This window comes from Psittacula echo (genome assembly GCF_963264785.1).
Source record: "Psittacula echo genome assembly, chromosome: 3".
Classification (NCBI taxonomy): Eukaryota; Metazoa; Chordata; class Aves; order Psittaciformes; family Psittacidae; genus Psittacula; species Psittacula echo.
The window spans coordinates 95701076-95715559 of record NC_137736.1 but is presented as its reverse complement, the minus strand read 5'-3'; the positions used below and the strand labels follow the sequence as shown (position 1 = coordinate 95715559).

General features: G+C 35.4%; 1 protein-coding gene across 5 annotated transcripts in view; it reads right to left on the bottom strand.

Annotated features, from left to right (window-relative positions):
• Nucleotides 1-14484, bottom strand: part of NAA16 (N-alpha-acetyltransferase 16, NatA auxiliary subunit) — a 64497-nt gene that overhangs the window by 28113 nt on the left and 21900 nt on the right. For 3 of the 5 annotated variants that reach the window (XR_013956421.1, XM_080613074.1, XM_080613076.1), the window contains exons 6-9: nt 9490-9643; nt 7888-8007; nt 5721-5816; nt 1436-1542 (exon numbers count right to left, since the gene is read on the bottom strand). Coding sequence is in view for 4 of the 5 variants with exons in the window: in XM_080613074.1 (XP_080469200.1) it covers nt 1436-1542; nt 5721-5816; nt 7888-8007; nt 9490-9643 (477 nt within the window). In the remaining variant the exon portion in view is untranslated. Of the gene's footprint in view, nt 1-1435; nt 1543-1938; nt 2073-5720; nt 5817-7887; nt 8008-9489; nt 9644-14484 lie in introns of those variants that run through there. The other 2 variants (XM_080613077.1, XM_080613075.1) reach the window with 2 other exon arrangements.

The window sequence follows — 14484 nt, the reverse complement described above, 5'->3', positions numbered from 1 at the left end:
TCTTAGTTTCAAAAATCCTTCCATTACACTATAGTTCCATGAGAACCCAACCATGTGAAATATGAAGGAGACACTGTCTTGGTAAGAGAAGGACAAGAAAAGAGAGGAAAAGGCTGTTGCAGAAGTTAGCAGCACAAACAAATCCAAGCATATTTGGAAACTGTGAGGCTCTTCAGTTAATTACTGTTTAGGATTAAGCTGGCAGTTCCAAGCAGTACCGATTCAACACAATGAAATTAACTAGCAGCAAGGCACCTTTCTGAATAATTCTGCCCTAAAGTACAGTAGTCCTCATTTTTTTACCCATCGTATCAGAAACAATTAAGTGCTAAAAATCTTTTCACACACCAAATGAGTTCATACGCATCTTTTAACTTCCAGATTTTCATACTTCACAAAACAGAGGTAAAACTTTCACAGCACTGACTGTACTTCTGTCTAACATATCATAATTTTAAATATTTAAGTCCAGTTTCAAAGGTTTACATTAAAAAGTACACATTAGTAATAGGCCTCGTAGCAAAGCTTGTCTTGTACACAATACCAGAATTTACTATAATTATGTCAACCATGGAGACACAGGACAGATTACATTCTCCAAACGGAAGTGTATTGAAAATTTCATGTTAAGATATCACGCAAAGAGACTCTTAGGAAAAAGAATATTTTTAGTCCCAATAAAGAAATACCCACTTCTGGTGGAAAAGTTGCATCATGTATTTAGGGTTTTGTCAGCTACAGAAACCGCATCTTACTGAGTTATGAAGGGATTAAAATACCCTGGTTTGTAGCTAAGATAGCAATGCTTGAATAGACTGACCTTTATTTTTTACATGTTTTAGTAACATGATTTAGTTCACTGACAAGCTTGGAGTGAAGAACTACACTTGAAACCGTAGTTCTAATGTGACACAATTTTGCCAGAATTGTGAATTTAGAAGTGCAAAAATTAAACACTGAAGTTTTTGCTAAAGACTGAAATGGAAAACAAACCTTTATGGTAAATATTGATCTATTTGTGTACTCATGCAATTCAGAAACATACATAGAACAATAACCATCTGTGTGGTATTTTAAAATCATGACTTCTGGTGACATCATAAACCATAAGTTGAAAGAATCCTGACACCCCTGCACTCAAAGTCCACAAAAATAAACCTACTGGTTATCTCTGATTTTTCAAGAACTTGAGCGCATTCTGCACCAATCCAACTTCAAGCATTTTGATATCACCTGTCTCAGAAGTGATGTTTCATATATAGCAAGCACCACCAAGCGTTCATTCACTTATTACAAAATAGCATATCAAGGAGAAAAATGTTCAGCAACAGTTATTGGTTAAGTTACAGGAAAATCTACATCAAAATAGTTAGATAGTCTATTAGAAATTCCATATAGAAGACTTCATTAAAACCAAATAAATACTAAATGTTACCTTTTCTGGATTGTAATATAAAGATTTCAAAGTGGTAAACAAGGGTGGACAGCCTTTACTGAAGTTAACCCTCAGGAACTTATCCAATAGTTCTCTAAATTTTTCACCTAGAAACAAAAGTGTATTTGGTTATAAGTCAGTGATTGAAGTGTTATATAAATATAAGCACTAACTACTGTGCAACTCTGGATAATAATTTCAATCTTTCCTGTTATTTATGAATAAGATACAAATATGCTCTGGATAAAGAAAAATATCAGAGTAAAATGCTTAAGTTGCTAGTGTTTAGGAGACTGCTGATGTAGACATGGCAACAGTCCTCAAACCTGTAAAATTAAAAAGAGAAATTATTAAGTGCTGGCTACAGAGAATGTAGCAAGGGCTATTTAAACAAACATTGGTGAAAGTTATAACGGTAAGGATAACTAAGCACTGGAATGGATTACCTTGGAGATCTTGTAAAAGCTCCATCATTGGAAGAGTTTATGATTAAGTTAGGCAAATGTGTGTTAGGAATAATGCAGATATGAATTATCCTGCTTTGAGGAAGAAGGATGGATGAAATGAACCCTCTACCTCTCTTCTAGTCCTATTTCTTATGAGTAGGACATGACTTCCAATGATTATATGATTGTTTCTGGAATCAGAAACAGAATAGAAGACTGGGTTTCAGAAGGGTAAGCACTGTATTAGAATCATCTTTATTAAAATATAATGGCAGAAAGCTTAATATCTGATTTAATTATGTTGTCAAGTAAAAATCACAGTACTTGCAGTACATGCCACCTGAGAAATGCTGTTTCCAAAAGAAAAAAAAAAAAGAGAAAGCAGGAATTCAGAGAGAAGGTATGTAGTCAGGAAAACAGTTGGTTATCATACTTTTATTCACATCACGAAAAGTGGTTGGTTTCAGTTGTTTTAGTTTTGTTGGGTGTTTGTCGTTGTTGTTTTGGTTTCTTTAATTGGTTTTGTTTGCTTTGCATAGGGATGAAATTGCTACACTTCAGTACCTACTCCACTGCGGACTTTGAGAAGTCTTTAAGCAAGATAACAGTACATTTCACAAGGCTAATATACACGCAAAAACCATTGAAATAAACTTCAATTCATTAAGAACATATTACGAATCATTAACAGGTTATTTTATAGATGTCAGAAAATTAAGATATGGCTTTGGATATAACATTCTTATGTACTTCCACCAGTTTTTAATTGTCCAACACTTACTGTTATCAGTACAGTTACTGAGATTAATAGAAGTAACTCGGGTACTTGCCTCACTGTACTAAAATAAAACTGCCATATATAGAAACTCATACTACCTGTGGATGGGGATCATAACTGGACCATAAACACATGTTATTACAGGTGCATTGAAGGTTGTTTTCTCAAAGTACAAGAAGCTCCACTGTATGACAAAAAGTCCACCTTGCAATTTATTCTCTTGAATTATTCTAATTTATATTTTTGATAGAAGAATTGTAATTCAGAATTTAGAAAAGTAAGATTCAAGTTTCCATTAAGTACATATTTATCTATAGAAAGCAAAACAGTCTAAAACAAAGCCTGAAAACTGCAAAACACAGTGATACACACAGCTAGGCACCCATCTCTAACAAGAAGCCAAGCTCAAAATTTAGTCTGAGATACAGAAAAGATCTGACCACCGCAGGAACAGTGAATCCAGAGCAGCACAAGCAAATATGAAACTGGATGGACAGATTCTAACCCCCCACCCTTGATTAGTCTGAAAATTAACAGCCTTTCTCCACAAAGGTGGTTTCCAGCTGGATTAAGGAACTGATTTGTATGAAACACAAGGTTATTAAAATGCAATGCATGGTAAGGTCTAGGAAGGACTGCCCTTCGGAGTATTTTAAGCCAATTCTGAATCAACCATTCTGCTGGGTGCAAGCAACTGGTCAGTGACCATACTAAAACAACAACTTCCTTTAACAAAAAAATTCTTTCCTGTGGACATGTGCAAACACATTTCTGCAAAAAAAGTTGGTTTCTACACCTTCACATTCTCACTATTAAGTTTTGCTAACAGAAATTCTTATCTGCTGTACTTAAACACACAAGAAATCATTTGTTAAATACATGAATTTCTAGGGGATCAAAACCAGCTTTATACATCCATGACTGATAAACCTTAACAGACTAACAGAAACACAAATTTTAATGTAGGAAAATTTTTACTTGTTATGAAGCACAGCAGAAAGTCTACAAAAGAGATTTTTCTCAACTGATCCAATAACAAATTTTGCTTTCATTTAGACTATAGCTACAGCAGGAACAACTAATCCTTATTAACAAACATTTCTATTTAAATGAATATTAGGTGTGAAACTATACTGTCAGATACGATATGATAACCCAGTGCAAAACAATGTGAAAGTAAGTCAACAGCAAAACACACTATTATTAAAGATATACAGAAGTGTTCTGCAGAAAATTCCTTGTTTGCTATGTATAACCATAATTTTATTACAGAAGAGAAACAATTTCTTGTCACTTAACTTTTCAAATGTAGCTGAACTACCATAAATTTTCCCTTGTTCAGTCAAAGAAACAAATATACGTGATTAAGGTGCATTAGTGTTAACTCCAGGGCTAAATCTCTTACGAAGCAGTTATATTGTGCATACACTCTTACTGCATAAAATCATTCGGACTTGTGAGCAACAATAGGAAAGGGGATAGCTACATTGTTGTACGGTGAAATGCTACAGAAATGTGGTGCTCAGTAAATGAGCTAAATAAAAACTAACATCATAAAATTGAGAGCATGAGTAGATACACTAGGAATTTCCAAAATTTCATGATACTTGATACCTAGCTTGTGTACTTTATATTTCTTTCCACAAGGCTTCTACTGGAGTTACAGCAGTTAAGACAGCTAAATACCAGGTGTACATTTTATGGGATTTATCATTTCATTTAGTCTCCTTCCTTCTAGTTTGGAAGATCACACTTTGCTGTTTTAAAAAGTACATACATATTCCCCCCAGAACAGAGGATAGTTTGGAAAAGAGGAGACTGAGGGGTGACCTCATTAATGTTTATAAATATATAAAGGCTGAGTGTCACGAGGATGGAGCCAGGCTCTTCTCGGTGACAGCCAATGGTAAGACAAGGGGTAACGGGTACAAACTGGAACACAAGAGGTTCCACTTAAACTTGAGAAGAAACTTCTTCTCAGTGAGGGTGACGGAACACTGGAACAGGCTGCCCAGGGAGGTTGTGGAGTCTCCTTCTCTGGAGACATTCAAAACTCACCTGGATGCCTTTCTGTGTAACCTCATCTAGGTGTTCCTGCTCTGGCAGGGGGATTGGACTAGATGATCTTTTGAGGTCCCTTCCAATTCCTAATGTTCTGTGATATTTGTGCACTGTATTTCAATACACCTTTTGAAAGGACAGTCTCATTGAAAAACTTAGCTATGAAATTAAAAATAAAATAATTTGTGCTATGTAATACTGCAGACCTGGGTTGTTTGTTGTTTTTTGTTCCTATTAATAAATTGTCAGCACAAATTAAGTTTTTGTTGTAGATTTAAGTTCTAACGGTTCTACAACAGTATTGTACACTCAAAACATTGAGTCATAAAAAAATATACTTTCTGCTGTACAGAAAACACCGTATCGAATACAAAAAAATGTTAGGATAATTCATCAGTCCTATGTTACTGTAATTGTTATATGCATAATTTACACCTGGTTTCAGTGTTTATGAATTGAAGTTAACATATATATAATGTATGTATATTAAAGATATAAGATGTATATAAAGATATAAGATATAAAAAGATATAAGATAAAGATATATAAAGATATAAGATATAAAGATATATGTATATAAAGATATAAGATATATAATGATATAAGATATATATAAGATATAAAGATATAAGGGTATGTTTATATACACACCCCCCTATACCTGGAATTCAAGTGACCTATACCTTTTACTTTTTAACTCACAATTCCTAACTTGTATGAGGCAGAAAAATGATGCAGAACTCCTACAATCTATACACCATTCTGTACTGTAGTTTCATCAATACAAACATGACATAGCTCATATCCCCATGTTAAAGCGCATGAACTCTTCCAGCTTCTAAAATGTAACAAATAATTGTTGATTCCAAGAGGAATGCGTACATCTGGTTTGTGTACACGTACAAATAGGTATTACATGTACATTTAATAGTCTGATGGAAACTTAAGGAAAAAAAACAAATAAAAAAAGCTAATACAGAACAGATATGCAACTTATTACCTGAAACAAAGTTTAAAGGTAATCTTCTAGGTGAAACTGCTCTGGGATGTCTTTTACTAACTTCTTCATAAATCTGAAGCCTCTCTTCTAAAGTGCCTATTATCAGTAAATATAATAGATATAAGTGAAATAGAAAAATCTGTTCTTCTAAATGTTTTTAAATGGTGAGAATTAATTTAGCTAGACTTCTTACACAGTTTGGATTTGGAACAATTTAAACATTTCAAGCTATTTTTTCCAGTTAATCATACACATTACTGTGTACAAGTGTGTACTAAAAACACCCTATGTACCATATGCAATTACCAGCATTAATCACTATAAAGATAAACTGCAAACAGTACAATTACTTCGCACATTCAATCATACAGTACTAGAGCTTGGTTTCTTTCAGTTACATGTTGTCCAGACCTGTTCACATAGTTTGACATTCATAGCTTCAATTAACTGTTTTTCACTATGTATTCATTTCAGACATACTTAAAGCATTCAGAAAAATATACTGCATTTCTAAATCACAAGCATGCCTTTATTACAGGTCTTCTGGTGGCAGCAAAAATAGGGCACAACACTGCCAGTGTAAGTACTGCGCACTGGTACTCTTTATATCTTAATGTTTAACAAAAAAGCTACTTAAAGATTTTCTTCCCACTCCTCCCCTTTCCCCCATAATATGCTTTGGAGCTCCAATGTGGTTAGAACTTAAATAAAACTAATCTGTTGCTTTGAAATGCCATTTTCACATAATTAAGATCAATTTTGCTTATTATATTCATCAAGCAATTTAAATAAAACTGAATTTACAGATCAAGATTAGACACAACATATACTTAATACATCTGTTTTCCTTTCATAAGAAAAACAATTTATCTTGTCACTGAGCTCAGATGCTGGGGAAGGGGGGGGAATATGTTACCCAGTGGCTCCAAGAGATGTAAAGTTCTAAAAGTTAAACTAAAATGATGTTTGAATTGGAACTAAAGCATATAAAAGCCCTAATTGAAGTCACAAGTTGGAGCTCCAGAACTTACCATGGGGGAGGAAATAGTCCTAAGACCACCTAAAAAATAAAGTAGCATTATTAGTTTTATAAATTAGTACAGTATTAATCTACATAGGATTTTAAGATTTCAAGATAAACTACTGGATTGGTTCTTTGTTAAGAACTACACATTGTCACGAACATATCAAACAGAATAATTAAGCTCTTGGGTAATTTATTTTCTGGAGACAATCACTATGTTCAACTCTACAGATACAGCAGGAAAACTATTCGAAGGGCAACACTACTTTTTGCATAAGAGTAACAAATGAAATAATTTTCATTTCCCAATCACAAGCCATATTCCCAGACCTTATGAAACCCACTGTAAAAGCTCCTTCTAGAAAGCTGATTAAGAAATATAATGCAGCTATAATATCTACCAATAATGTCTGTGTGGCCTTATGATTTATGATGTCATCAGAATAACTCCAGTAAAACATCCACTAATTAGTGAACAATGAAATACAAGGAAAGCATTCCTGTGTAACAGTAAACACTTAGGAAAGTTACCACTGCCAAACACTTCTTACAGTATAAATTGTTGCAATATTGTAATTAAAAAAAAACCAACAAACCCAAACAATTAACTGTTTTCCTGAAAGACACAACAGCAGTGAACTAGAATAACAAATACCACATTTTTCATCTGCTCCTCCAAAGAGCAGCGCCTATCTTTAAAAGGCCATCTGAAACAGGTATTTGATTATACATGCCTATAGAAAGAGGTACCACCTAAACAAGTTTCAGAATGACAGTCTTACACATTGTGGTGGATGATAGTAGCCTGACTGTCAGCCAGTAGTCAGGAATGAATTCCAATTTGGTTTTCGAATTCATGCATGGCAGGGAAATGTTTTTCGTGTAAGCATGTTAGCAAATGCCACCTTTAGCTCCAAGAAAAGGAAGACCTGCTGTTGGCATTTTCAGGCATACAAGTTTTCCCAGTAAACATTTTAAAAATGGATAAAACACAACTATATCATACCCAAAATTAGAAAGTACATATTCTTCTGCCAAACAAAGCTTTCAAATCTAAAACAATAACAAAAAAAGAAAAAAAAAGTTTTTTAAATATATCCTGTATCACACATATCTTCCATGTATCTGTGTATCTTAACTTACTAGGTTGCAGGGCCTTTTCCAAGCCTTCATAATAATACCAGTTTTCTGCATTGCGCTCAATTAACTCTTTGTATACTTCACCAGCTTCTTTCAGCCTTCCCAACTTCAGTAACATCTCTCCTAAAAACAACACAGTAAAGAACTGAGTTACATGAGAAAGCATTGATATATTGGGAGCAAAGCTGACAAAATTTTGGGGCTTAGTCATATGTAAGATATTCAAAAAAGTGAGCTTTATTTTTCCAAGGGCATTTACTGTGGATTACAAGTGCTAGTTGAAGCTACCACACATACAGCACAACACAGTTTGGAGCATTTAGCACCTGCAAGAACAGATTATTTGAATGTCTGTATCTGAGTACTCAAAATAGCTATTTGGATTATCAAGGAAACAAAGAACTCTTCCTTCAAGGACTCCAACACATGACTACATTGCTTCTTACCAAGCTCCTTACTTAACTACACTTACATTTTTCCACATCAACTAACCAGTTTTTAACCAGTTAAGTCACACTGGTTTGCCATTAAGCAAATTGTTCTACCAGGTATGTCTTGCACGGAATTCATTTTCTTCACTGCAGCTTATACGGTGCTCTGTTTTGGGATCTGTGACTAAGCTGAGCAGTACTTGTAGAGCATCAAAGCTTTTTCTTTTTAACTCCACTCTGTCACTCAAGCAGGCTGGGGTGGATAATAAGCTGTGAACCCACACAAGCTGGACAGTTGACCAAAACTGGCTAAAGAGGTATTTCATCCTATGTAGTATTACGCTTAGTAATAAACATGGAGGAAGGAGGAGTGTTTGGGCAGGTGGCCATTGCTAGGAGACTGGCTGAGCATCAGCTTGCTTGCGGGATACAGCAAGTCTCCGCCTTTGCATCACCTCAGCATCTGTTTGGGGATTTTTTTTTTTCCCCCTTCCTCTTTCTTTCACTTAAGCTATCTTTATCTGAAGACACAGGTTTTCTTGCTTTGCTCCTATTCTCTCTCCTGTCATGACAAGGGAGGCTGGGAGAAGTGAGTGAACAGCTGTGTGGGGCTTACCTGTTGGCCAGGGTCAACCCACCACAACTGTGCAGGAAGCAGCTGAAGAATATGTGCTATTACACTATATAATTGTGCACGTTCACAACTCAGTACTTCAAGTTCACAAAACTGGTTTATTTTTAACAAAGTCAACTTCAGTATTCTCTTAAGTAAGGCAATACAAGTAAGTGTACTAGAAAGCTTAAGGAAACAAGAATGATATTTCAGTCAGTTAAAAAAAAATAAACCAGTGCTTGTACTACAAATAATATTCTTTGATAGTAAAACTGGGTTATAAATAGCTCTGTGTTATAGAAAGCTACTCTAGTATGTACGAATATAATAGTATCCGAAATCTCCTATGTTCTTGTGTCAACTCAAGCTAAATTACTTGCATCCACTATCCACTTCAACAGGGAAAATTACTTGAGCACAAAACTGTAGATACCAGTTTCCCTACAGTAACATTGAAATTAAAGATTTAACATGTTTTTTCCCCTCGTACTGCTTTATCATATCTGAAAGTCAGCTGAAACATCTAGAACAAAATTGGCTGAGGGAAGAAGAATGACTTACCTTTGATTTCTTCTACTATTAATTTATCACATATTTGCTTTTCATATGTCTCTATATGTTCTAAAGACTCTTGAAACAGATCTGCCTCTCTCATCACTTGATTTTGATATAAAATCAGTTCACTATATTCATAATCTATTTTATTAGGAGGAATCTGACGGGGAAAAAAAAAAAAAAAAAAAGGTTAGTTAACATTTACCTGCACCTCAATTGTACGCAATATTGCAGAACACAAGATTCAGTCTATGGAATATATCAGGTCTATTTATATACTCATCCAAACATTCAGAATGTAAAACTCCCATTATTCATAATCAAATTAGATTCATTCAGGATACCCCTGGTTAGAGAACAGTTTAAAAGAATTCCTGTGTTTGTCTTTCCTTCTCTCATACAATTCAATGAAATTTGCAAAGATCTGGGTAACCTTTTCCTTCTGAAGGACTCATGTACTCCACAACAATTTTGACCTAAGTTCTGTAGCAGACTGCTGGGATATCACCATATTCATTTTCAGCATACCAAAAATTCTGGATTTTTGGTATTTCCAAGAGCAATGAACCACCTAAATACTGGCCATAGCTTGACAACTAGAATTTTTCAGACAGAATCTAAACTATTTCTCTCTAACCAAGTTTTTATTGCACTACACTTCAAACCCCATGAAGTACACTGCATAAGCATGCTAAGAGTATTTTCAAGCAAAGATAATGATTTTGAGGACTGCTGTCATTTGATACCTAACATTTGGTCTACTAGCTACAGTAAAACTAGTGGGCCATCCACCTGCCATTGATACACAAGCCACTAAAACAGAATGACATTCAGAAGTATTTAATTTCAGGGATAATACCCTGAAGTGTATTTAGGCAATGAAAAAATCTTGCCAGAGTTACAATTAATATTTCATACCAAATGCTCTTCACTAATATACACAGAAGCTACTGCAATTATGAGTAAATTGCAAGAATCTGAGACCAGATACAGAAGTCTGTAGATAATGCCCAGTATATCTATATAAGTTTACTATGTGAAATATACTGCCTCAATAGAAACTGTAGGAGAGACAGTGACAGGCTAACATGATTTTATTATTAAAAATACCTAAGAAGCCACCAAGCTTAATATATGTTAATAATTTTCTTTCCCATGACATCACATACTTTGTTATTTTCTGAGCAAACAACACTTTGAAGTCACATTGGTCACCAAATGGTTTACTATTACTTTTCTGTTCTCTGAGAAAAATTTTTCCTATGTCTTCGTTAAAGAACTAAGAAATTTAAGACAACAACAAAAAAAACCCAACCCAACACATTAAACTGGTTGAAATTAACATTCATATTAAAATAATCTTGTCCTAAACCACTACTTCTAGACTTTGCCTAAACATATATCAGTTCTGAGATTTAACATTTCTGTTTACATGTTCTTTTAATGTTTAGAGGCAGCTTTTCCAGTACTGCGACTTTTTAGAAGGAAGATTTCCTTTTAGATAGAAATGTCATGGAAGATGGCATAACTAAAAACATTGTAAAGAAAAGAGTATCTGACAATGAACATCAGTTTTGGGGCTGAAAATAACTGCATTCAAGTATTTTTTTTAGTAACTACTAACATATTATAGCAAATGATGACTAATGGAAAAAGACCTTGCATGTACTAGAGTAGCACCAAGTCCTACCCATTTCTTAAAATATGTATCTTCTATCCAAACCTCCATTTCTGGTTCCACCTTTACTTAATTTTTAACCATATTAAACATTGGAAGTCACTAATAAAGATACCACCACCTGGAAAGTATTTTTGACTGCTTTAACAGAATTGACAGGGAATTGCAATGGGTTAAGAGTTTAAGCATGTCTTCCTGTTAATCCTTACAGCAATACCAAAGAACTGAAACTGTAGAGCCCTGGTTTAGTTCTTCCTCCTTCACTTCCTCCATGAAAATATCCTTCCTTCCAATACAGTACACGTATCTAAATTCCACAAGTAGCGCAGCTTTTTTAGCACATCATTACCTCATTTTAGATCTTTGAAACATAAATTACTCTCAAACTCCTTAAAAATTGATATAAAAAAGACAAGAAACATATCAATTAGCCTTCTTGTAGCTCTTTCGTTTTGGCAGGACTAATAAAAACCATGAAAAGTCACCAAAAAAAAAAAAAAAAAAAAAAAAAAAAAAAATCAACTCCCGCTTACACATAGGGCAAATCCACCAGAAAGATACCGGACTTATTGCTGCTCCATTTAAAAGGCCATTTTTAAAAGTACTTTTAGGAAAAGTTCATTTTTAAAGAGATACTGAAATCTCCGACTAATGATGATTTAAAAGTACAATTCATCAGAAGACAAGTGGCTTATAACCCCCGTACCTAATGTGAAGAGATTGTCCTGTAAAGAATTTGTGCATGCCATTGTTATTGCTGCACAATACACCTTTACTCCTCCCTCCCCCCCCAGAAGGGTTATGATTCTTGAACATAGAATTATAGAACGGTTAGGGTTGGAAAGGACTTTAAGACCATCTAGTTCCAACCCCGTGTTCAACTCTGCCTTGAACTCAATTGTGTTCAAAATAAATTTCCTCCTCACCTGGACCAAATCAAGAAAAAAAAAAAAAAAAAAAAAATCAACTTTACAAGCGCAGATGACCTAACATTACTGCCACTGAGAGAATGTGACAAGATGCAGCCAAAACATACCCAAGGAGCAGACCCCCAAAACTCCAGAGGTTTTCTGTCCATATCTGTAATTGTGGGCCTGATGCAGAAATCAGGAATAAAATAAAAATTAAGAATAAAAGTTTTGTTCTGGAAAAGAAGAAAGGAAAAATGGGACATACAGCAGTAGAACAAACTGCATAGTTGTTTTACGCCTTGGGTCCCAAAATTTAAATTCTGAAGTGACTCTTACATCATTTAACTTGGACAGCACAGGCTGTTATACTTCCTGAAGTGATGTCTGCATTCAACCTCACAACCTGGTTTTGACTGAAATATTGTGCACCTGGCTAATTTGCAGCTTTCATATGACAGGCAATGTTGATCCGGATGCAGTAAAAGTGAAAAAAATTCACCTTTTCTAATGATAATTCAGCCATTAGAATAAAACTGGCAGTGATAAAAAGTGATTTATCATTTGAATTTGTTGCTCAACTTCCTGCCACTACTTGTTCCTTTATATTTCCCTACTAAGCAATCTTCCTTGCACTTACTTTTTGCTAAATCAGTATCTAAACTGTACCAGAACCACCTAGTTTTTTTCTGCTTACAGTAAACAAAGAGAATGCCTGCCCTTCACTAGATGGCATTTGCTCCAGTCCTCTCATCTTTCCAGATTGTTCTTTTCATTTCCTAACTTTTAAAAAGCAGAGTTATCAGAAAGTCTTGATCTCTCTGTAATCAGTACTCTACAAAAAAAAAAACCCTGCTGCTTCTCAGAAATAAGGGTGTTTTTTTGCTTTTCACCCATAAGCCAGCCCCAAGGGACTATTTTACAATAAGCCAAGTCAATCTAACTGCAGCCTGGATCAACAAAGGCAGTTCACTTCCCTCTATTATTCCCCTTCCTCTTTCCCCTCTCACCTCACAGTTGTTCAGTTCAGCCAATCAATCCTTCAAAAGAGTGATTATTTTTCTGTCACTTTGGCTTCCTGAACCAGCCCTCCACGAGTCAACCAGTGCTGCACAAGGAAGCAGTGGGAGCACACAGGAAAAAGTCAGACTGCTGGTTTTGGCAACAGCTTGTAGCTAGATTAACTCCATTATTTTGTAATACTGCATCTTCAGATACTCACCTACAATTACTAACATGACAGTTCCTCAATCTTTTTCTTAAGTTTTACTGCTTGGTTTTGGCTGTGTTAATTCACATCTGAATGGAGAGAGCTGCCTAAGTAATTCAAGTAAGTTAACGTGATCATCCTACATTGCCAGTTACCAATTATTATGACAGCAGTATTTTTTGTAATGTTACATTTGCTTCTTTATTCATTAACAATAATGGTGAACAGTACAGACTGCCATAAAACTACTTGAAGGCATCAGTTTGTTGATGATTCCCATTCAGTAGTGATTTGGAAACCCTTCAGTCTTCCAACCCTCCTTTAAACCTTGAACACAGCCACCATTTTATCAGTCACATGCAGTATCCTATCAAGACAGTCACAGAAGTTCACCTATTGAGGAGGAATGCATACAAAATACAGGGTAAGAGAAGATTTGGAAAGTAAAGTAAGCAAGAAGTGTACCTCCTGAGTATCCTGAACTCAACTATTCCGAGTGCAAGACTGTTAAATATCCAGACACTGCACAAACAGTAGACCGGGGGACTAATATGGAAGAGCCAAAGTGTGGCTCCTGACTGTCATGGACCCAATACATTGACCCTCTAGAGTTGAAGCTCTAGATAACCCTGCACTCCTCTGGGAGCTAGCATAGAATTCTCTCTATTTGCAAGAGATATCAAACTAACGTCATCTTACTTTTAGTGCTTTGGGGAAGAAAACGCAACATTCTGCTTAACTGTATCTACCATCTCAAAAAAAAGAGGAAAAGCTTGACACTACTAGTCTGACATTTGTAGCGTATTTCTGTCCTTTAATGCATAACCAGCTTTTCCACCATTTGCCTGTGACTGATATTATGCTAGTCAACAGTTAAACAGATCATTGCTCAAGTACAAACCATCTTCCTATTTATGGAAGTTTCCAAAATATTTCCAGTCTTACAAACACAAAAAAACCCAAAACAACAAGAAAAGAGAGGGAAAGAGGGAGGGAAAGAGGGAGGGAAAGAGGGAGGGAAAGAGGGAGGGAAAGAGGGAGGGAAAGAGGGAGGGAAAGAGGGAGGGAAAGAGGGAGGGAAAGAGGGAGGGAAAGAGGGAGGGAAAGAGGGAGGGAAAGAGGGAGGGAAAGAGGGAGGGAAAGAGGGAGGGAAAGAGGGAGGGAAAGAGGGAGGGAAAGAGGGAGGGAAAGAGGGAGGGAAAGAG